At 41.4% G+C, this 25,447-nt stretch overlaps 1 protein-coding gene across 2 annotated transcripts in view; it reads right to left on the bottom strand.

Annotated features, from left to right (window-relative positions):
- The window catches only part of LOC125244569 (NACHT, LRR and PYD domains-containing protein 3-like), a 62,531-nt gene that overhangs the window by 3,148 nt on the left and 33,936 nt on the right, over positions 1-25,447 (bottom strand). For both annotated transcript variants that reach the window (XM_048154659.1, XM_048154660.1), the window contains exons 6-8: positions 24,646-24,819; positions 22,076-22,249; positions 847-893 (exon numbers count right to left, since the gene is read on the bottom strand). In XM_048154659.1, coding sequence (XP_048010616.1) covers positions 847-893; positions 22,076-22,249; positions 24,646-24,819 — 395 coding nt within the window. The remainder of the gene's footprint in view (positions 1-846; positions 894-22,075; positions 22,250-24,645; positions 24,820-25,447) is intronic.

The raw sequence follows: 25,447 nt of genomic DNA, 5'->3' as shown, positions 1-25,447 counted from the left end.
AAAGGTCTTTTTATCTCACAATTCTGACTTTTTTCTCTTTCAATTCCTATAATTTATATCTCACAATTATGAGGAAATAGTCAAAATTGTGAGATATAAACTTACAATTGTAAAATATATAATTTGTGAGAGTCACAATTACCTTTTAATGAATGAATGAATGAATGAGGCATTTATATAGCGCTTTCCTATGTACTACTGTACACCAAAAGTGCTTTACAATCATATTAGGGGTCTCTCCTCATCCACCACCAGTGTGCAGCATCCACTTGGATGATGCGACGGCAGCCACAGAACAACGGCGCCAGTGCGCTCACCACACACCAGCTGATATATACTTTTATACTTTTTATTCTGTGGCAAAAAAAAGCTTCAACAGTAACCAAAGGTCATGTATGTTGGATTTGTTGTTGATCATTTGCAGCAGCAGTTTCATGTTTTCATTACAGTAAAAGCTTCACTATCACTGTTCCATTTATGCAGAATACATGGTCTGTGTAGGGCACTAACTACCCAAGGGACACCATCCCACCCTCTATGGGCACATAGACAACACCACACACCCTGAGAAAGAAATTTCAACTGAAGTTCAGCATAGAGGACTCATGTGACCAGTGTCTGCCCTGATCAATTCTGTTTCTCTTTTCTTCTTCTTTTTCTACTGCACATTCTATAAAGTAAAGCCTCATTTACTTCTGTTGTCAAGAACTCACACACTCAACCAAAAGTGAAAGGAAAAGGAAACTGAATTTGTGTGTGTGTGTGTGTGTGTGTGTGTGTGTGTGTGTGTGTGTGAGAGAGAGAGAGAGAGAGAGAGAGAGAGAGAGAGTGAGTGTGTAGACGTACATCTTCGTGGCACTGCTGTAATCCTGATCTCTCCTCCATGATTCACACTGGAAAACACACACAGACACAATCAATCATAGACGTAATGGTTTTTATACTGTACAAACTGTATATTCTCTCCTCTTACACTAAATCTACCATCACAGGAAACTTTCTGCTGTTTTACATTTTCAAGAAACATGATTCTGTATGATTTATAAGCTGGTTTCCTCATGGAGACCATAAAATGTCCTTCAATGATTTCAGCTATTTCCATCTTTTTGGGCACATGTTGATCCACAGATACACAGCAGTGCAGTGACTGTAGGCGATTAATCTAATTATTGATTACAGTTTCTAATGACATCTGAAAGGAGTGATTGGTTGTCATTTTGTGTGTACATATGAGTTTTTACCAGCTTTTTCCACTTTTGATGTCTGTTAACAGCACAGCACAGTTAAAACACTGATTTACAGTTTTTGCTAACAAGCCACAATCCAAGGCAAGGCAATTTTATTTGTATAGGCACATTTCATTCACAATGGTAATTCAGAGTGCTTTACATAAAGAAGAAGAATAAAAATAGAACATAAGGAATATAAATAACAGTAAAAACAGAGAATTTTGCTATCTGGATGGAAGAGCTAGGAAGTTTCAGGGAGTTTTTTGTTGTTGCTGTTGTTGTCCGTCAGAGTGGATCTAAGCGGATCTAACTGGATCTTCTCACACGACAGGACCGCTGTCTAGCTCTACCTGTTAAGGCACTTCAAACTAATAAACAAAGTTTCAATCTCCCCTTTTGCCAAGACACCTCAAACTGCACCACACAGCCCTAATCCCCCTTCCGGAGATATCTTATCTATGCAACGCAGTTCAAATTTCCCCCTTTGGAAAGTGTCCTGACTGTAATCCAGAGATATCTTAACCATGCACCACAGCTCAAATTTCCCCATGGTTTGTCCCCTTATCCAAATGTACCACATTTTATTTAAAAAAATTATTAAAAATACCAAATATTTAAAATGCATTAAAAGTCAGAATAACAAGATGATACATAAAAGATATAAAATACATTAAAAATGAAAAGGAATTAAAAGAATAAAAAGATAATACGTATAAAATAAAGTGCAAACAGTTCGGACATAGCACAGTGCTCAATCAGAAAATGCATAGATAAAAAGATAAGTTTTGAGTCTGGATTTGAATGTGGCTACTGTTGGAGCACACCTGATCTCTTCTGGAAGCTGGTTCCAGCTGCGGCTGGCATAACAGCTAAAAGCAGACTCTCCTTGCTTTGAGTGAACCCTTGGTATTTCTAAATGACTTCATCCTGATGATCTGAGTGATCTGTTAGGTTTATATTCTATGAGCATATCTGCAATGTATTGAGGTCCTAGGCGTTTGAGTGATTTATAAACAAGTAACAGTACTTTAAAATCAATTCTAAATGCAACTGGAAGCCAGTGCAAGGACCTGAGGACTGGTGTGATGTGTTCATGTTTTCTGGTTCTGCTCAGAATCCTGGCAGCAGAGTTCTGTACGAGCTGCAGCTGTCTTATGGTCTTTTTGGGAAGACCAGTGAGGAGCCCATTACAATAATCCACCCGGCTGGTGATGAAAGCATGAACAAGTTTCTCTAAGTCTTGACTGGAGACAAAGCATCTAATTCTTGCAATATTTTTGAGATGATAATATGCTGATTTAGTTACTGTCTTTACATGGCTACTGAAACTCAGGTCTGACTCCAAAATCACACCAAGATTCCTGACTTGATTTTTAGTTGTTTGACCCCTAGAGTGAAGGTACGTGTTCACTTTGAGAACTTCATCTTTGTTTCCAAACGCAATGATTTCAGTTGTGTTTTTTTTTTAACTGAAGGAAGTTTAGACACATCCAATTTTTAATTTCATCAATGCACTGGCACAGGGAGTCAATGGGGCTGTAGTCGTTAGGTGATAGGGCTAGGTAAATCTGGGTGTCATCTGTGATATGCAATTTGGTTCTTTCTCATTATTTGGCTCAGTGGCAGCATATATAGGTTGAACAGGAGGGGTGCAAGTATTGAACCTTGAGGGACTCCACATGTCATGGATGTCCACTCAGACTTATGGTCACCGATACTCACATAATAACCTCTCCCTTCTAAGTATGACCTGAACCATTTAAGGACCATCCCAGAAAGCCCAACCCAGTTTTCCAGCCTGTCAAGAAGAATGTTGTGATCGACAGTGTCAAATGCAGCACTGAGGTCGAGTAGAACCAGCACTGATAATTTACCTGTATCTGTGTTTAGGCGAATATCATTTATTATCTTTATGAGTGCTGTCTCTTTGCTGTGATGCGGTCGGAAACCAGATTGAAAGTTGTCAAAATATCCATTCAAGCTTAAGAACTTGTTCAGCTGATTGAAAACAACTTTTTCAATGATCTTGCCTATGAAAGGAAGATTTGAGATTGGCCTGTAGTTGCTCAATATGGTGTTATCCAGATTGCTCTTTTTCAGGAGGGGCTTGACAACTGCAGTTTTCACTGTCAAAATGTATTTTTATAATATTTATCATATGTGGAGAGCGTAGGACCATAAAAAATGTTTATCCAATCATTATATTCAGTCCAAATGAAATAATAAGATGTCCTAATTAATTACATGATGTGGCGATTAATTAATCGAATGAATCATAAATTTACCATACATAAAATTTATCGAAATTATCCCCCAAAAGATCATTTAAAGTCATTTTTATGTGAAGAATCAAATAGACATTAAAAAAGTTGATAAGGAAATATTTTATTTGATTTAACAGAATTTATTACACAAAGATTTGGACCATGAGGTTGAGTAAATGATGAATCTTGGGATGAACTATAGTCTCTTTTTTACCAATATGTAAATATGAAATTGAAAGTAAACAAATGGTCTACTGATGTTTACGAAAAATTTTCTTAGGCCCTGTCCACACGGTGATGTGTTTCTGTGTATACACACACATTTTGTATCGGATAGGCATTTTGTCCACACAGATCCAGTGTTTTCGGAAGGTGAAACCGCTATTTTTTGAAACCGGGTCCCAGAGTGGAAAGATCTGAAAATGGCGTCTTTGCGTTATCGTATGTACAGCCTATCCATATACGATGACCCCACGTGTCGACCCCAGTCAGACGCCGCTAACAGCAACAACAGCAACAATAGCAGACTCTAGATGCTTGTGTTCATGCTGCAGAAGCTACTGAGCCAAAATAAAGCATTATTTCTAAGCTTTACTATAGTTTATATATAGTGCACAAGGTTTATGCGCATGTTCCAAGTCTTATTTGCTGTTTTAAGTGTATCTCTGTGGCAGAATTACAGCGCCACATACTGGTCTGACATGTATACTACATAGACTTTTTGAGTCATTTCAATGGTTTTATGTGGACGTGGATATTTCTTGAGACAAGGAAAAAAAAGATCGGATAGGGTAAGCTCTGGCTTCGTGTGGACGTAGCCTTAAGGCTTGTACACACCAGGACAAATTATCACACGCATTTATTGCCAGCCTTTTTCTCAATATTTTTACATAGAGACTGTGTCTGTACCCCAGATTAGTAAAAACAAAAAACTTCCAAACCCATTTAACGGTAAAAATTTAATTGATGTTCAACAAATAAAAAAATACAGATAAAAATGATAAACAAATGATAAAGTTTGGGTTGTTAAATATTAGATCCCTTTCTTCAAAAGCACTTATTGTAAATTATATTATCACAGATAATAATCTAGATGTGCTGTGTTTGACAGAAACTTGGCTATAACCGGACAATTATATTACTTTGAATGAGTCTAGGCATCAAGGTTACGATTATCGCCAAAATCCTCGTCAGAATGGCAAAGGGGGAGGTGTTGCTGCAATTTATAGTAATATTTACAGTATTAATCAAAGTCTTCCAAATATAATTCCTTCAAAGTGATGGTACTTTATGTAACATTATGTAAGTTGACATTTGTGTTGGCTACTGTATACAAGCCACCAGGACACCATACAGACTTTATCAAAGAATTTGCTGATTTTCTATCGGAGTTAGTACTAGCTGCAGATAAAGTCCTTGTTGTTGGTGATTTTAATATCCATGTAGATAATAAAAAAGACTCATTGGGATTGGCATTTACAGACATTCTAAACTCTATTGGTGTTAGACAACACATGTCAGGACCCACTCATTGTCGTAATCATACTTTAGATATAATATTGTCACATGGAATCGATATGGATGCTGTTGAAATTCTGCAACAGAGTGACGACATCTCAGATCATTATCTAGTCTCGTGTATACTACATTCAGTCAAAGCGGCTAAACTGCCTCCCTACCATAAATATGGTAGAACCATCACTTCTACCACTAAAGATTGCTTTATAAATAATCTTCCTGATCAGTTTCATCGCCTTAGCATACCAGACAGCTTAGAAGACCTCGATGTTGCAACAGAAACTATCCAGCACACTAGACTCAGTTGCTCCTTTGCACTTAAAAAGGATTAAGGAAATTAATCCAACGCCATGGTACAATGAGCACACTAGGGCCCTAAAGGTAGCAGCCAGAAAAATGGAGCGCAGCTGGAAGAAAACAAAACTAGAAGTATTTTGCATTTCGTGGAGAGAGAGAATGACTGAGTACAGAAAGGCCTTAAAAACGTCTCGGTTATGTATATAACCTTAGTTCCCTGATAGGGAACGAGACGCTGCGTAAAAACGCTATGGGAACGCCTCCGCGTGATGTCTCTGAAGCACGTGTGCAATCTGTCCAGTCAGGAGACGGAACGTCATAGGCGGGGTGACGTCACAGACCAGGAACCATAAAGCCAGCCCGAAAACACTATCATTCAGCTTCTCAAAGTCTGAAGCAAGTCACTCTCGGGCATGCAGGGAGTATGGCAGAGTTACGCAGCGTCTCGTTCCCTATCAGGAAACTAAGGTTATATACATAACCGAGACGTTCCCTTTCAAGGGAACTCGCGCTGCGTAAAAACGCTATGGGAACGCCATACCAACGTCGCCATAGTAACAAGTGCCCGATCGTGTGTAGCCGAAGCACACAACTCACAGTAACACCTGTGCCCCTGGAGCGGAGCCGAGATCTAGCTCGTAGAATCTCACAAATGTGTGCGGTGAGGACCAGCCTGCCGCATCACAGATATCAGATAGGGAGACCCCCGAAATAAATGCCTTGGAGGCAGCCATACTCCTTGTAGAGTGCGCTCGGACAGCCAATGGTGAAGGCTGACCAACCGCCTCATAAGCAAGTGAGATGGCCTCAACCACCCACTTGCTCATTCTCTGCTTGGATGCCGGTAGACCTTTTCTTGGTGCACCGAAACAAACGAACAGTTGTTCATCTTTTCTCCAGTTGGCAGCTCTATGAACATAAGCATCCAACGCCCGTACTGGACATAGCAGATTAAGCTTTTCCTGGTCCGATGACGTAAATGGAGGAGGACAGAAGGCCTGCAGCATGATAGGTCTCGCAGTATTAGTGAGGACCTTAGGGATGTATCCCGGTCTGGGATGAAGAAATGCCTTTACGTTGCCAGGCGCAAATTCCAGACACGATGGAGCAACCGACAGAGCTTGAACGTCTCCAATTCTCTTGAGAGACGAAATGGTGATGAGAAACACTGTCTTAAGTGTCAGAAATTTTTCAGCAACCTCTTCGATGGGTTCGAAGGGTGCCATAGATAGGCCCTGAAGCACAGTAGCCAGATCCCATGTCGGTACTCTCATGTGTACTGCAGGTCTTATCCTCAAGGTGCCACGGAGGAAACGTGTGATATGCGGGTGTCTCCCCAAAGAGACTCCACTGAAAGGAGCGTGGTAAGCAGCTAAGGCCGCCACGTACACCTTCAGTGTGGAGGGGGATAGCCCTGTGGAGAACCTCTCCTGTAGGAAGTCCAGCACCGCACTAACCGGGCAGTTAACTGGATCCCACTGATGATTCTCACACCAAGAAGTGAATAATCTCCACTTCAAAGCATAGAGTTTCCTCGTGGAGGGAGCTCTGGATTGGAGTATGGTCTCAACAACCTCAGTTGAGAGACCGGAATCTATGAGACGTGCCCCCTCAGAGGCCACGCCCACAAGTTCCACAACTCTGGTTGGGGGTGCAGTATTAGACCGCCCGCTTGTGAGAGAAGGTCCTCCCTGAGCGGTATCTCCATTGGAGATCTGTCCAGGAGAGATACCAGGTCTGAGAACCATACTCGGGCCGGCCAGAACGGGGCTACCAATAATAGCTGAGCCCCTTCCCGGCGAACTCTCTCCAGAACTCCCGGTAGCAGAACGATCGGGAGAAATGCGTAAAGCGGTAGCCTCGGCCACAGCTGTACCATAGCATCCAGCCCAAGAGGTGCTGGGTTGGTCATGGAGAACCACAGTGGACAGTGAGTCGTCTCTCGAGACGCAAACAGATCCACTTGGGCTTCGCCGTAGTTCTCCCAAAGGAGCTTCACCACCTCGGGATGAAGTCTCCATTCCCCGGGCCTCGGCCCCTGCCTCGACAGGATGTCTGCTCCCACATTCAGGTACCCTGGGATGTAAACTGCTCTGAGGGATAGCAGTTTCCCTTGGGCCCACAGGAGGATCTGATTCACCAGCTTGTAAAGCGGGCGTGATCTCAGACCCCCCTGGTGATTGATGTATGAGACTACTGATGTATTGTCTGTTCTGACTAACACATGTTTGTCTCTGAGGTCTGGGAGGAAGTATCTCAGTGCTAGAAATACCGCCATCATTTCTAGACAATTTATGTGCCAAGAGAGATGATGGTCCTGCCATAGACCCCGTGTCGAGCGACCACTCATGAACGCCCCCCAGCCCGTGAGGGATGCATCTGTCGTTAGCGTGACGCGACGACTGAGAGCTCCCAACACGGGTCCCTGGGACAGGAACCAAGGTTGTGTCCATACGTCCAGAGCACGTAAGCATCGCCGCGTGACTCTGATCGTACGAAACGGATTCCCCCTCGGTGAGAACCCCTTGGTTTTGAGCCACCACTGCAGCGGTCTCATGTACAGCAGGCCACAAGGTATAACGTTGGACACTGCTGCCATCAGACCCAACAGTCTCTGGAACTGTTTCACAGTGAGTGACTGGCCTTGCCTTATGTCCGAGACGGTATTGAGGATTGATGTTATTCGAGCCGGAGATAAACGGGCTCTCATAATCACCGAATCCCATACCACGCCCAGATAAGTGGTTCTCTGTGCAGGAGAAAGCACACTTTTCTTTGCGTTTAGTCTCAACCCCAACTTTTCCATGTGAGCGAGAACAACACCTCGATGTTGGACCGCTATCTCTTGTGATTGGGCGAGGATCAACCAATCGTCTATGTAGTTCAGTATGCGGATGCCCTGCATGCGCAAGGGCGCCAGCGCCGCATCTACACATTTGGTAAAAGTTCGGGGCGACAGGGCTAGGCCGAAGGGGAGAACCCGATATTGGTATGCTTCGCCCCAGAAAGCAAACCTCAGGAATTCTCTGTGATGTGGGTGAACTGATATGTGGAAATACGCGTCCTTCAGATCTACTGTCACAAACCAGTCCTCGGATCTGATCTGTGACACGACATGCTTTATAGTCAGCATTTTGAACTTGAGCCTTGCTACTGTTCGATTTAATTGTCGTAGATCTAGAATGGGGCGTAATCCTCCGTCTTTCTTTGGAACAATGAAGTACCGGCTGTAAAAGCCTGACTCTCTGCTGGGAGGAGGAACCCTCTCTATAGCCTCCTTTCGCAAGAGAGTCTGTACTTCTTGTGCCAGCACCAGAGCCTGCTCGGGATCCACCACCGTGGGCAGAATCCCACTGAATCGGGGTGGGCGTGATTTGAACTGAATCGCATACCCCTTTTCTATAGTTCGCAGGACCCACTGGGATACTTTTGACAGATTTTTCCACTCTGACAAAAAATCCACTAGGGGTACCAGTCTCTCGAGACTGGCCTCTGGTGTGACAGCAGCAGCAGTCACCACAGCGCCCTGTAGTGGCGGACCGGCAGGGAAGCACTGGTGTGGCTGTTGAAGCGCGCCACCCTCGGGTGACACGCAGGGAACTACTGCGCCCCGGCATGGTGGCGGGATTGGCAGAGCGCCCTCCTGAGGACGCCGAAGACTCACAGGCACCGTATGATGAGGTGAACACTGTTTGTCTCCGACGGGGGCAGGCCTCAGGATCCTGACAGATCTGACGTCAGGATTTCTTTGACGAAGCCCTCTTAGCAGTAATAACGGCCCTCAGATCCATCTTACCCTTCGAGGACCTCGCCTGTGAGTGTTGGCCCGTTTCCCAACTCCTCGGAGGGGGAGCACGGGTGGCAACACTCACTTTTTGGTGTTGTCTGTGTGAGGAGCTCGTACTCGGCCTCTGCTGCTCTCGCCCAACAGCAGCAGGAGTTTGGGCCCGTCGAGGGAGAAACTACTGCAAGGCTGCAGACTGTTTCTTAGCCTCTAGGAACCTGTCGGTGATGGTTGTAATAGCATCACCAAACAGGTTGGAAGGATTCAGTGGGGCATCCAGAAGGAATGACTTGTCCTTGTCCTTAATCTCGGTGAGATTAAGCCACAAGTGCCGCTCCGTAGCCACCATGGCTGCCATGGAACGACCAACAGACTTGGCCGTTTCCTTGGTGGCACGGAGAGCGAGATCGGCAGTCAAACGCAACTCTTGGATGAGGTCAGCCCCCACTTCCTCACTTTCCCCCAAATCCTTTAGCAGGTCAGCCTGGTATGCTTGCATGATAGCCATCGTGTGCAAGCATGCCGCAGCCTGACCCGCAGCCGAGTATGCTTTGCCCACTAGCGCTGAAGTGGTCTTGAGCGGCTTAGTGGGCAGCGTAGGGGCTTTCAGGGATGATGCCGCGAGCGGAGAGAGATGGCTCGCAAGCGTCTCTTCCGCCCTTGGCATCGCCCCATACCCGTGTTTCCTCATCCCCGCAACATTGCTGTATACGGAGGTTTGTGGCGTGAAAACACGGGTGGATACCGGTCTTTTCCACGACCTCGACACCTCAAAGAACGGTAATGCCCGACGTGGAGGCTGAGCAGACCTGGATGGCAAGAAGCGTTCGTCGAGCTTGCTTCTCACCGTCTGCTCATGCTTCTCGGCTGGCCAGTCAATGCTCAATTTAGCGACAGCACGAGAAAGCACCTCCATAAGCTCCTCGCTGGCAGGAGTCTGAAGTGGCGGATCTTCAGACTCCCCCGTGGCCACACTAACCACGTCTAATTCCTCAGAACTAGACGCCATTAATGTGACTGTGTCATCTGGAGCAGAAGAAACCGCAAAGCGTGCTTCCTGCCTCCGAATAGACACACTGCCGGATGTACCGGGTGAGGGCAGAGATAAGGCATGGCCCGTCTCTAACCCCTCCGATACATCCATTTGCGAACCCCAGGACATAAGGCGCCGCCCTGCCTCAACAGAAGCGGGACCCGAGCCCTGGGGAGCGCGAACCGAGCCACTCTCCTCGAAGAGGGCTCGTCGGGAGCGCAGCGTCCTCAGCGGGAGCTTAAGACAATGCTCACAAGCAGTTCCCTCGAGAGCTGCTTGGGCATGCTGCACTCCCATACAAACAACGCACAGTTCATGCGAGTCCCCGTCCGGGATGAATCGCGGACAAGGGTGCACGCATTTCCTGAACAATTGTTCGCTCGCCATTTCAAAATGCAGACAGTAGACAACAATAGACAGGGTACAGACCACACGATGAGTGCTTGCTGAATGATAGTGTTTTCGGGCTGGCTTTATGGTTCCTGGTCGGTGACGTCACCCCTCCTATGACGTTCCGTCTCCTGACTGGACAGATTGCAGACGTGCTTCAGACGACATCACGCGGAGGCGTTCCCATAGCGTTTTTACGCAGCGCGAGTTCCCTTGAAAGGGAACTGCTAGATCTGCCTATTTTTCAAAACTTTTAGAAGAAAATAAACACAACCCTAGGTATTTATTTGATACAGTGGCTAAATTAACAAGAAATAAAGCTTCAACTTTTGATGTTTCCAAAGAGCACAGCAGTAATGACTTTATGAACTTCTTTACTTGCAAGATTGATAATATTAGAGAGAAAATTATAACCATGCAACCGTCTACTGCAGTATCGTGTCAGACAATGAATTGTAGTGTCCCTGAGGAAAAATTCAATTCATTCACTGCTTTAGGAGAGGAAGAATTGTCTAAACTTGTTAAATCATCAAAATCAACATGTATGTTAGACCCTATACCGACTAAGCTATTGAAAGAGATGCTTCCAGAGGTCATAGATCCTCTTCTTAATATCGTTAATTCATCTTTATCACAGGATACGTACCAAAAACTTTTAAGCTAGCTATTATTAAACCTCTTATTAAAAAACCACAACTTGATCCTAGAGAATTAGTCAATTACAGGCCGATCTCAAATCTTACTTTTCTGTCAAAAATACTAGAAAAGGCAGTTTCATCCCAACTATGTTTCTTTTTAGAAAGAAATAGTATCTGTGAGGATTTCCAGTCAGGATTTAGACCGTACCATAGTACTGAGACTGCTCTCATTAGAGTTACTAATGATTTGCTCTTATCATCAGATCGTGGTTGTATTTCTCTATTAGTGTTACTGGATCTTAGTGCTGCTTTTGACACTATTGATCACAATATTCTTTTAAATAGACTCGAAAACTATGTTGGCATTAGTGGAATTACACTGTCATGGTTCAAATCATACTTATCTGACCATTATCAGTTTGTAGTAGTAAACGATGAGATGTCATATCAATCACAAGTTAAATATGGAGTACCGCAAGGCTTAGTACTAGGACCGTTGCTTTTCACTCTGTATATGCTACCCTTGGGAGATATCATTAGGAAGCATGGTGTTAGTTTTCACTGTAACACTGATGATACTCAGCTCTATATTTCTTCGTGCCCTGACGAAACTTACCAATTCACAAAATTAATGGAATGCATAGCTGATATAAAAAATTGGATGACCAGTAATTTCCTACTACTAAATTCAGAAAAAATAGAGATTCAAATTTTTGGATAAAAAACTTCTTCATGTAATAACCTAGAATACTGTCTAACACTTGATGGCTGCTCTGTTACGTCTTCGTCGTCAGTTAGGAACCTGGGTGTGCTCTTTGATACCAATCTTTCATTTGAAGGCCATGTTACTAGCATCTGTAAAACTGCATTTTTCCATCTTAAAAATATATCTAAGCTACGACATATGCTCTCAATGAAAAATGCAGAACAGTTAGTTCATGCGTTCATGACCTCAAGGCTAGATTAGTGTAACGCTCTACTGGGTGGTTGTTCCTCCCGCTTAATAAATAAACTACAGCAAAAATGCAGAAGCTAGAGTTCTTACTAGAACCAGGAAGTATGACCATATTAGCCCAGTTCTGTCATCACTGCATTGGCTTCCTGTTAAACATCGTATAGATTTTAAAATCTTGCTAATTATGTACAAAGCACTAAATTGTTTAGCTCCCCAGTATCTGAGCGAGCTCTTAATACATTATAGTCCTTCACGTCTATTGCGATCTCAGAATTTAGGCCAGCTGATAATACCTAGAATATCAAAATCAAGATCCTTCTCCTATTTGGCACCTAATTTCTGGAACAATCTTCCTAGCATTGTTCAGGAAGCAGACACACTCTGTCAGTTTAAATCAAGACTAAAAGCACATCTCTTTAACCTGGCATACACATAACACATTATCAATTTATATTTTCAAATCTGTTAAAGGATTATTAGGCTGCATAAATTAGGTCAGCCGCAACCGGGAACACTTCCTATAACACCAGATGTACAGTGGGTACGGAAAGTATTCAGACCCCCTTAAATTTTTCACTCTTTGTTATATTGCAGCCATTTAATAAAATCATTTAAATTCATTTTATTCCTCATTAATGTACACACAGCACCCCATATTGACAGAAAAACACAGAATTGTTGACATTTTTGCAGATTTATTAAAAAAGAAAAACTGAAATATCACATGGTCCTAAGTATTCAGACCCTTTGCTGTGACACTCATATATTTAACTCAGGTGCTGTCCATTTCTTCTGATCATCCTTGAGATGGTTCTACACCTTCATTTGAGTCCAGCTGTGTTTGATTATACTGATTAGACTTGGTTAGGAAAGCCACACACCTGTCTATATAAGACCTTACAGCTCACAGTGCATGTCAGAGCAAATGAGAATCATGAGGTCAAAGGAACTGCCTGAAGAGCTCAGAGACAGAATTGTGGCAAGGCACAGATCTGGCCAAGGTTACAAATAAATTTCTGCTGCACTTCCTAAGTTCCTAAGAGCACAGTGGCCTCCATAATCCTTAAATGGAAGACGTTTGGGATGACCAGAACCCTTCCTAGAGCTGGCCGTCCAGCCAAACTGAGCTATCAGGGGAGAAGAGCCTTGGTGAGAGAGGTAAAGAAGAACCCAAAGATCACTGTGGCTGAGCTCCAGAGATGCAGTCGGTAGATGGAAGAAAGTTGTAGAAAGTCAACCATCACTGCAGCCCTCCACCAGTCGGGGCTTTATGGCAGAGTGGCCCGACGGAAGCCTCTCCTCAGTGCAAGACACATGAAAGCCCGCATGGTCTCCAAGATGGTGAGAAATAAGATTCTCTGGTCTGATGAGACCAAGATAGAACTTTTTGGCCTTAATTCTAAGTGGTATGTGTGGAAAAACCAGGCACTGCTCATCACCTGTCCAATACAGTCCTAGCAGTGAAGCATGGTGGTGGTGGCAGCATCATGCTGTGGGGGTGTTTTTCAGCTGCAGGGACAGGACGACTGGTTGCAATCGAGGGAAAGATGAATGCGGCCAAGTACAGGGATATCCTGGACGAAAACCTTCTCCAGAGTGCTCAGGACCTCAGACTGGGCCGAAGGTTTACCTTCCAACAAGACAATGACACTAAGCACACAGCTAAAATAATGAAGGAGTGGCTTCACAACAACTCCGTGACTGTTCTTGAATGGCCCAGCCAGAGCCCTGACTTAAACCCAATTGAGCATCTCTGGAGAGACCTAAAAATGGCTGTCCACCAACGTTTACCATTCAACCTGACAGTACTGGAGAGGATCTGCCAGGAGGAATGGCAGAGGATCCCCAAATCCAGGTGTGAAAAACTTGTTGCATCTTTCCCAAAAAGACTCATGGCTGTATTAGATCAAAATGGTGCTTCTACTAAATACTAAGCAAAGGGTCTGAATACTTAGGACCATGTGATATTTCAGTTTTTCTTTTTTAATAAATCTGCAAAAATGTCAACAATTCTGTGTTTTTCTGTCAATATGGGGTGCTGTGTGTACATTAATGAGGAAAAAAATGAACTTAAATGATTTTAGCAAATGGCTGCAATATAACAAAGAGTGAAACATTTAAGGGGGTCTGAATACTTTCCGTACCCACTGTATGCGTTATATCAGAAGAAGAATGGCATCTATGCTAATATTATTCTTTCTGTTTATAGAAATGTAATCCTATCAGAATATGTCTGAGATCCATTCCATCATTTTGGCAAGCCCCGGATATGACATACAGGAAAAAAATAGTAGGCTAAATCATCTGCACGATTTACTATTTAGTTCCCTCAATTTATAAATTATGCTCATGATTTATAAATCAGGGGAACAAATTAGTAAGTTGTATGCACAATTTAATTTTTTTTGTTTCCATGTCATGTACAGGACTACGTATTTTTGCTATCCAACGAAACAATAACATGAAATCAATAAGAAGATCCCGATCACAGAAAATAATAGCAGAGTTAGGTAAGAATCTAAATGTATTTTGTATTTTCTCGATTGCTAACACATTGTAAGTGATTCAGTTGGCCCAGTTTCCCTAAACCATTCGTTCAGTTCTCAAAACAAAGACACATTTCTCAAAACATTTAACAATGACAACATCAGGAAGCAAAACTTATGGCACACCAGTCAAATTATTTTTTTTCCAAAAGTTCATTGCTGTATTTTACTGTATCTGCATCTGTAAATGTATTTTTGAATAGTGTAGTAGACATTGAGCTGCAAAATAATTCCTGAATCCCATTCAGCCATATCACCCTGTAACCCAAGACTGGTTGCCCACTGAAGCTAAGCAGGGCTGAGCCTGGTTAGTACCTGAATGGGAGACCTTCTGGGAAAACTAGGTTGCTGCTGGGGGTGCTCACCTTGTGGTCTGTGTGGGTCCTAACACCCCAGTATAGTGATAGCGACACTATACGGACAAAAAAAGCACCGTCCTTTGGATGAGACATTAAACAGAGGTCCTGACTCTCTGTGGCTGTTAAAAATCCCAGGATGTCCTTCTAAAAGAGTAGGGGTGTAACCCTGACATCCTGGCCAAATTTGCCCATTGGCCTCTGTCCATCATGAGAAGATTTTGACTAGAACATTTTATTTTGACCTGGAAGTTCAAGGTTTGTGTAAGTTGGTATATTTTGAGATTGTGTGTATGGTTGTGAGAAATGTTGAATTGTTTCATGAATTGTGTGTTAGCAAACAAGAAAAACAATAACTAGACTAAAAAAAAATTGGAAAGACAGATCTATACTGTGTTACGTCCCCAGCTAGTCTAGGGTTTAAGGAACAGGTAACAGAATAAATATGGTGTGATGTGTGGAGGCAGCAAGGTGCAATTCCCAACCCCAGGGCTTTAACACAGACCAAAGGTAACTCAATATCAAAAACAAGTTATTTTATTGTACAAATGTAGGAGGATTCCAAGGCTTCAAGAGGGGACAAGGCCAAAATAACAAACATAAACCCTCTAACTATTTAGGAAGAAACTAACTAAGCTACAAAAGAAAAGAAACAAAAATACAATAATAAACTAACTCCCTAACTAACTTAAACAAGAGAAAACGAGATATAAAGAAAATGGCACCCACATCTCTACTAACCCTTCCTCAAATAAACAACAAGATAAACTTAGTAGGTAAAAAAAAAACAATAACAAAAGTATATACAAAAGGAGATAACTTACAAAACATAAGGGTTTTCTGGTAGCACAAAGTACAACAAAAAGTGTCAACACAATGACACTAAAGAAAAGAATCAATCAACCAACAAGGTATAAATCAAAAACAACTAATAAGGCTTTCTGGGTTGGGAAAAGAAGCCTCATGATGCAAAATGTAGATCTTAACTGGCTGAGTTAGATGTTGATTTACACTAAACAGTAGAAAATCTGTCCATTCTCTACAGCTGTAAATGTCATTGGCTGTTAAAGTCTTGTGTAACACACACATAATCAAAGTCTTTCATAATGTCCTCAATTACATATAGCTTAGATCAGATGCACACTATATGCATTAGTGAGTGTGTTGGTGCTTATGGGGTGTTGCTCTAGGATGGGTGAGAGTATACTCACTAAAAAAACTATACTACACCACTGTTAATATATAAATAGAAACATTTATTTATACAGTTATATTAAGGGTCTACTTTTAAATTATCTAATTCAAAGCGAAAACAAATATTCTCTGTTATGTGATGTGTAAGAGATGTACAGTCATTCATGTGTAAGCTCATTACTGCTAATGCAAACACGCCTATGGACAGCATGCGCCATTCATACAGTAATGATCTGAGGTGATCCATGCAAACAGAGCCACCGCCCACATCAACTAGGTCAAATGCATCAAGTTTGATTTGATTCTTTTACTTAACCATTTTAAGATGTGGTAAGGAATAATCAAGGAAGAATTTACCTCAAAAGAAGAGCGTGACTGTGATTTCTGATTGAGTGACTTGATCCAGGATTGTGAAGGCTAAGTTCTTCACCATATATATAAAAAAAGTGAAAAAAAAAGTGAAAGTGATGTGACTCACCATTCTTGGCTACAGGTCATATCATTTTCACTTTTCACCATTGGTGACCCATACTCAGAATAGTGCTCTGCATTTCACCCATCCAGGTATCACACACACACCCAGAACATTTTTGCTGCAGCACCCAATTGGCTGTAATAAATGCTTCAGATTTAATGTCATAGCTTTTTTATCTTCTTTTTATTCAGCTACAGCAATAGCTTTATTATGGACTTCCTGGTATATAATAGGCTAAGTCATATTACTTCTGTGAGGCATATTTGCACTTTCTGCGTGAGAGCGCCCTCTGGCTTCCAGTATGAATGAAACCTATATTACATATGTTTATAATGCTCAATAATGCTCACACAACCCTGTTTTTTTTCCTCTTCTGAAGTGTTCCTTTCTAATTATTTATAGTTACAGGCTGTCTGTATTTTGCCCATAAAATAAAAAAAATCTATAGAGTAAAATTATTATTCATATTTTAATTACTATATTATATTTATCCTTAATTATTGTATTTTTATTTTTAATAATGAAAAAATGTTGTTCTATATTTTTTTATTTAGCAGGACATAAGTTACAGAGATGATTTTCGAAGGATGCCATACACACTGTGTTGTCTGTGCTCCTTCAGTCATCAATGGTGTGATGAAGTGTGTTGGCTTGCTCTGGATGTGTGGCCGTTGGCTGAGGTAGTTGGGTGATGGTGACACGTGGCTGGCTACAATGGCTGTTTCTGTGGTCAAGGTTGGTTAGCAGGGATCTGGATGAGGTCTTCAGGTCTCATGCCTAGTCATAGGAAGTCTGAGCTTTCCCCCTCATCTCCCTGGCTGAGTCTATCCTGGAGGAATTTCTTTAGAATCCCCAAGATCTCTGCTGACGTAGCCACATTGTCCTGCTCTGGTGAAAGTTCGGACTTGGAGCATGTTGTGCACCCTCTATAGTCAGCTCTGAACAATGGTCAGAGACAGGGTAGATGGTTGGGTGTTTTACCATCTTTTCCGAAGCAACTTTTTGCTTGACATAGGCTTTATTGACTAAGACCCGCAGAGGTTGAGTGGACATACTGCACAGGCAGGCCAGGACTCCAAAGGAAGGAACAGAGATTCTGGAGGAACAGAGTTCTGAAATTGAAATCCTCCTCCATTCCTGGCTCATCTGTGCTCCAAAGTAGGTCCGTCGAAGTCTGTTGTAGTAGGCCTGTGGTGTTTCCTGTCGGCCTTGTCTGAGTTCCACGGTGGTGATCAGTCCTTGTTCTGACTCTGGGTCAGAGAACTTTCTAATCAGGGTCTGTTGTAACAGCTGGTAATCCGATCTGGCAGTTTCTGACTGCCAATCAAGGAAGCTTTGCGCTTCATGGCTGGAGGTGATTCTGAGCAAGTACAGTCTGTCTCGTGTGGTTATATTGGCCATAGTCTGTAAGTGAAAGTTGATGTTTTGCAGGTAGGCGTGCATGTCATGTCCTCCTGCATGGTCTTGGGTGAACGTAGGGATGTTTCTGGCCAGCTTGTCAAGGTCTCTGGGAGACACGCTGTGACTTGTGGCAGGAGTCCTCTGGAAGGGCTCCCACCCACTTGTTGCTGATGCCAGTCCTTGGATTTAAGGGGCCAAGCCCAAACCCTGAAATACAACCCCACACTATAACCCCCCCTCCACCAAACTTTACACTTGGCACAATGCAGTCAGGAAAATACCGTTCTCCTGGCAACTGCCAAACCCAGACTCGTCAATCGGATTGCCAGACAGAGAAGTGTGATTTGTCACTCCAGAGAACACGTCTCCACTGCTCTAGAGTCCAGTGGTGGCGTGCTTTACACCACTGCATCAGATGCTTTGCATTGCACTTGGTGATGTAAGACTTGGATGCAGCTGAACGGCCATGGAAACCTATTCCATGAAGCTCTCTACACACTGTTCTTGAGCTAATCTGAAGGCCACACAAAGATTGGAGGTCTGTAGCTATTGACTGCGCTGACCCCGCTCTGTGATTTTATGTGGGCTACCACTTTGTAATGGTGCCCATTAGCTGTGGCTGATTCTTGCATATGATTGAATACATGAATGATTTTTTTTGTTTTTCATTATTTTTAGTTTTATTTTCATGTATTTTGTATGCAACTTCGATCGAACATCTTAGGAGGTCTTCACGGCGAGAAGCACACCAATTGACAAACAGGTTCCACGTCAAGTTATAAGCACGTCTCGTAGACGGTGCATGTGCCAAAGTGATGGTACCTTGGGGGGTAAGTCACCTAGAACCTCTGTGTCCCTTCCAGGGACCAGACATGGAGTTTCCAGAGATCTGGACCCGGGTGCCAGTGGGTGCCCCGTCTCTGAGAAAGAAGGTCCTTCCTCAGAAGAATGCACCAGGGAGGGGCTGTCACAAGCTAGCATGAGTTCTGGGAACCAGGTCTGTGCAAGTAGGCTCACTGGGGGAAACACATATTTGCGAAGGCCCCAGGGCCAGCTGTGTGCCTGTGCATCTGTACCGAGTGTTCCCTTGGACAGGGAGTAAAACAGCTGGCAGTGAGAGAGGTTTCTGGCAAGGCAAACACCTGAGCCTCTCCGAACTTCCTCCGTGAGGCATGCTTTCTGTTTGACCGAAACCAACTCCATACCAACTCCTGGAAATTATCCAGCTGTGTGTTACAATAGGACCAGTCGGGAGACAGAAGATAGGTTAACAGGTTGTTTATTGAACACAAGCAGAGTATCTGGATGACAACAGGTGAGTAAACAGATGCAAGTTAGTGACTGATGAATGATATGGAGAATGACACAGTCCTTTTGTGGAGTAGATGACTTCAGACAACACTTCACACCAGATCGAAGACAAGGAGCAGAGCTTGGGTACATGGAGTACAGGTAAGTAGCAAGAAGAGTCCTTGAGGTAAGCATTCAGGTAAGTCCTTTGATGCAAACGAGACCGGACAATGTGACTGTGTGTGAGTGTGTCTTAAGTAGTGCTGGTAATGAGTGTGCTGATGAGGTGCACTGTGATTAGAGGGTGCTGGAGCCTGGCGTGACTGTAACACTGTGTCTGGGTTCTTTAATTTGCATTGTAACACTGTCACATAAAATATATGTTTTACCGCTCTATTTATTACAGTGATTTTATGTATGATAGAGTTTTAATTGGTTTACATGTTTTTTATAGTCCATTTTATTCCTCTTACTTATTTTAACGTGTGTATGTCTTTAAATGTGTATGGGTCTGCCTGTCATGTGACTGATCACATGACAGGAACCAGGAAGTAAGCCAGTATAAAGGAGGAAGCATGGCAAACAATCAGCCCCTCATTACAAACGTGATCACGTGTAGCTGGACTGTGGAGTTACATTTTATGGACTCACCTTTCCAGCAAATCACATCACTCTGCATTGGATTATCACTTCTGTGGACTTTGTATATACACTGGTGGACACTTTCACATTGGGACTTACATCACGCTAGGATTCTTATGGACTGTTTTAGGGTATGGACTCCACACTTTTAACAGCCTAAGTTATTCTAGTTTTATTGTGTTGTTTTAAGTTCCATGTGAATATTGTAAATACACCTTATTTATCCATTTCTGTTGTCTGTCTCATCTTTTTAAACACTCCAAACCTCTCACACAGCATAATCTGTCCCTATTTTAATCAATGAAAAATCAACCGATAGGGCCGATCGTTACAGCGTGTCATCAGTAGATCATTGTCAGACACAGACAGGCACAAGAGGGTGAATGTAAAATAGGTAGTTTACTTAGTGACAGAGGTACGAACACAGGAATCACACTGGTAAGATGTTTGCAGATATGAGCACATAGTACAGTCACTTAGCTGAATAGTAACACAGTCCTTTCTCCATTGTACTTGGATCGACGAGGGAAGACAAAACCAGACACAGGAGGAGATATTGAGACATTGGAGGAAAGGTAAGGAGGTAAGTACGATAAAGACCAGACACTAAGGTGTGCAAAGTGAGTGTTCTTATAGTGCTGGTGTGATGAGGTGCAGGTGCTGCTGATCAGTACTTGGGTGATTGGGAACGAGTGGGCTAAGCGTGAAGAGCCTGTGATGATGTGCATTGTATGTTGGTGGTGGGAACTGACTCTGCTTAGTAAATCTGGTCCTAATTCTTTTGTAACATTTAACCTGAGAATTTCTTAAAATATTATGATTACACATGCACACATGGCTGTAACCAGATCAGATAAAGGACCTGTGCCTAGACACGACCACAACGCATTCCTGAAATGTCAGCTAGATTGTCAAATGTCAACTATCTCCTGTGATGGCCTCATCAACATGACAGCCAGTGGCACAGATCCTCAACAAAACCGTTCCCGTACCAGCGTGATGAATTTGATCTTCAACCAGATGGAACTGGATTAAATATTTTGACTGTTACAATCCCAATATGATTTATGAACCCTAACGCTGCCTGAATCATAATCATGCACTGTTCTTGTTGGAGTTTGGGTTTCTTTCTGCTGTTTCCTCTGGCTTGCTTAGTTGGGGACACTTAATATTCAACAATGTTTTTGATCTGCCTGCATTGACACCATTGTTTACAAACTGAACTGAGGTGGACGATGATATAACTGTTTTCTCCAGAGCTGCTGTATAGTTAATAATAGATTAATAATTAATGATTTTTACAACTGAATGAATCAATACTGAATTTTCTTAAGCTGGACAATGACACCATTTTCTTCCAGAGCTGCTGTGCAGCCAACAGTAATTAAAGCTGCTTTGACACAATCTGCATTGTAAAAATAACTATGTAAATAAAGGTGACAACCAAACCACATACCTGGATATGTATTCATGCACCTATGGTGAACAGATTAACCCTGTAAAGTCCATGTACACCTGTGTTGTGTACAACCAAGATGAAAGTTGACATTGTGTTACAATGTAATAACAAATAAGCCTCCTTTGTGTGAAGCTGATCAGACCCCGTGTAAAAAGAGCATACTTTCCACAGATAATAAAATGTAGTTTTGTGGGAAAATCATTGAAATAGTTTGATATTTTTTATCTTATGGTTTGTTATATTAATTTGGTTTGGTCAGTGTTTTATGGGTTTTTGTTTGTTTGTTTTTTGGGGCTTTTTTCCCCTTTTTTGCTGTTTTAAGCTCGAAGGAGAAGGCTGAAATAACTGAAATCATTTGACGATGTGATATGGAACTGTAATGTGGTCAAGACATGACTGGAACTACTTTAACAGTGGGTTTACTGAAAAAAATTACACCTTATAAAGTTTATCAAAATGAAGCATTTAGTATTATAACTAGAGTTATAACTTTTTATAACTTTTGGTAATCTACAAGAAATAAAGTCAAACTGGTTTGTAATAAGCAAAGTCAGTAATGCTGTTTTTGGAGTTATTTAATCAAAACACTTTCTGCTTCACATACTTGAGTTTGTCCAATGTGCAGTTTGGATCCTCCAGTTTTTCATTAAGCAGCTTGACTCCTAAATCTCCTGGGTAATTGTAGCTCAGATCCAGCTCCCTTAGATGTGAGGGGTTTGAACTCAGAGCTGAAGACACATAACCACAGCCTTCCTCTGTCACCATACAGCCAGACAACCTATAAACACACAGAAACAGTCCACATTACTAGGGATGGGTATCGAGAACTGTTATTTTTTTGGGCCGGTACGTAATCAAGTCGATACTGGAGTTCAATAAGCTTCAGGACAAATGATACTGTTTTCGATACTTGCGTTGTTGTATCTCCGTATATTTCGGTGTTAATGGCAAGTTGCTGCTTGTCATTTATTGACAAAGGAGGCAACACTGGTAATATAATGAATCATTTACAAACAAAACATGCCATCTACCTCAAGCTATACGCTGTATTTACTATGTCTCCATTGTCTCCTAGCTCCAACTTTCCTGCCTCAGGCAAAGGTAACATTCATTATAAAATAAGTCTTTTGTTAGTACTAGTTAGGGTTGTGAATCAAATACTTGAGGTCAGGAATTGGATATTTGTTATGAAATACAATTTCTGTACCTGAACACCTGAACATCTTAAACAATGTTTATTTAAATCATATCTTGTATTTAAATCATAGTTGTATTTATTTGTTGCGATTGCTAATTTTTCATTTGTCTTTTTTTAATTACTGAGTGTTTTACTTGTCTATAATAATGACTGAAATATACATTAGGCTAGTTGTTTTTGCTATGGTATTATTAAACTATAGGCAAAGGTTCTTTTGTATAAGTGTTCTTTAGTCTATTGATTTTTGTTCACGACTTGCTCCCTGAGAGAATATGTTGATTTTCTTAAATAAAAATAGCTACATGCCAGAATTCTCTATTACGATCTGTTGTGCTCCTATGCACATGCTTCAAATACGTTGTGCTGTGGTATGCTGAGAAAATCTGTCTTTTTGAAGGGCATAAAAAATATGTGCCTTTTTCTATTTGCTTAGAGGCATTTGTAAACTGCAGTACTAAAGTTCAGCATTAATAAAATAACTTGAAATTTTCAACATCTTTTTACATTATGTCTTTTCTAACAGTATTAACAATATCGATAAGTACCGGTATCAAGAAGCAGTATCATTATCGATAAAATTCAATAATTTCCAGTGACTAATTACACTGCAAAAAATGCTTTTCTGACTTAGTTTTTTGTTTCCAGTCCGAATAATTCTTAAATCAAGAAGCATTTTCTAGATAAGTAAAAATTATTGTCTTGTTTTCAGAAAAAAATAAATCAAAATTAAGAGAGATTTTCCTTTAAAAAAGTAAAATAATCTGCCAGTGGGGTAAGCAAAATAATCTTATTTTAAACTGAAAACATTTACTTGTCTAGATTTTTTTGATATGTGGACTGGAAACAAGACAAAAACTAAAAGCATTTTTTGTTGTGTAAAAAAAAATGTTTTAAATTTAAAGTATATAACTTATGTAATTCATGTAATTTGTAATTGAATATGAAGAGACAAGAAATATCAGCATATTAGGCATACAAATAAGAGTGAATGTGCATATTTTAAAATAAAATATTATTTGCAAAGAGTTTAAATGCATTTTAATTCTTTTTGCTAATATATTTTTAATTTCCCTCAAATACCTTTAAATACTTTATTAAAGTACTTTAAAATTAAAAATAACTGAACCTTTTATTTTAGCCGAAAACGGCAGGGAGCTAATGACAATAAAACCAAACTTACCTACAGGAGTTCATGTGCAGCACTATTTACTACAAGTTGCTACAAGAGACTCAAATTAAGCTTGCGGACGGCCACTGCCCTGCAGAGTGTAGCTCCACCCTAATTCAGGATTTCTAGTCTTAGGCAGGTGTTTTGGAGCAGAGCTAAACTCTGCAGGACAGTGGCCCTCCACAGTGAATTAAGCCACTCTGAAACACTGAAAACAGGATCATGAGCTGCTCATGTGTTAATGAATACTGTGCTTTGTTTCACTCTGAAACATGGAGCATGTCAAAATGTATATTTATAACACAACCTTTAAAATTCATGCTTAGCTATAGCCCATTGTCTCAAACATGTATAACTAGAATTCATTAAACAAAATGTTAGTAATTTTTTTTTCTGACTATTTGGCATGCGATGTTAATTTTGAAAGCTGAGATATTAATGGTGTCCCATACACAGCCACTAGATGGTGCTAATAGCTTGTTCAGTGCTATCAGAAGCAAACCATGCATAAAATATATGTATTTGTAAAAGCAACATTTTGTCGTTGTAGTGCTTAAGGATATTTTGCAATTTTAATCTTTATACAGTCCACCACAACAATATTTTTCTCAGACTCATGCGGTCCACGTGGGTCAAACTTCTCAACTAAAAAATATGGACAATATCTGTACAAATATGGAAAGAACTCACATTCCAATAAATGTTGTTTTGTCTCTTGCTCTGGAATTCTATTGAGAGCAGATGCCACATTCTGTGACAAAATAATTTATTGTCATAGTATTTTGCTAATTATTTTAAAACCATTTACCTCAGTATCTCCAGCTGACAGTTTGGACTCTTCAGTCCATCAGAAAGAAGCTTCACTCCTGAATCATGCAGGTCATTGTTACTCAGGTCCAGCTCTCTCAGGAAAGAGATTGAGGATTGTAGAACTGAAGACAAACTCTTACAACAATGAAAAGTTAGATTACAGCACTGGAGCCTGTGTAGAGAAAAAACAACAGTAATGCAATAGTAATGCTTATTAGGTGGGGGTTTTATTCTGGAGCACAGATAATTTTGAAAAACCTTTGAAGTGATGTACACAGAGTCTTTTTATAAAATAATTAATTTTTTTTGGATAAAATGAAGAATAATTAAATGGGTAAATGGATTTGCCTGATGCCTGACCCAGCTTCCCTGATGATCGAGATAAACTGGCATAAAACTTCTCGTTTTAGCTATCCTAATTCTAATTTCATGTTAAAATGCAGTTTCATAAAATGGTTAGTTCCAGTTCTTGATTCTGATTTATCAATAGCTGTGTTTTATTCACAATAAAACACGACTATGACTGTTTCACCCAGCGGTTCAGTGTATCACTGTACATCAACCTTAGCAACCACTCTTAGCAACGTAAACATATGTTTGTTCTCAATTGATATTGTTCATTCACCCGTGCCCTGCTGACACTAACCCTGCATCCCAATGTCCATACTATCCATCCTAAATAGTATGTGAGATTAAAATAAGTGTGTCCCAAAGCATAGTATGTTGAAAAGAGTATGCCAAAAGTCCCCAGATATGGTCTACTATTTCCGGTAGATTTTTGAAGTGTGGATCCGTGCACA

Source organism: Megalobrama amblycephala, linkage group LG14, assembly GCF_018812025.1.
Source record: "Megalobrama amblycephala isolate DHTTF-2021 linkage group LG14, ASM1881202v1, whole genome shotgun sequence".
In the NCBI taxonomy this organism is placed as follows: Eukaryota; Metazoa; Chordata; class Actinopteri; order Cypriniformes; family Xenocyprididae; genus Megalobrama; species Megalobrama amblycephala.
The sequence above is the reverse complement of the archived record's forward strand: the minus strand, read 5'-3'. Positions and strand labels throughout refer to the sequence as shown.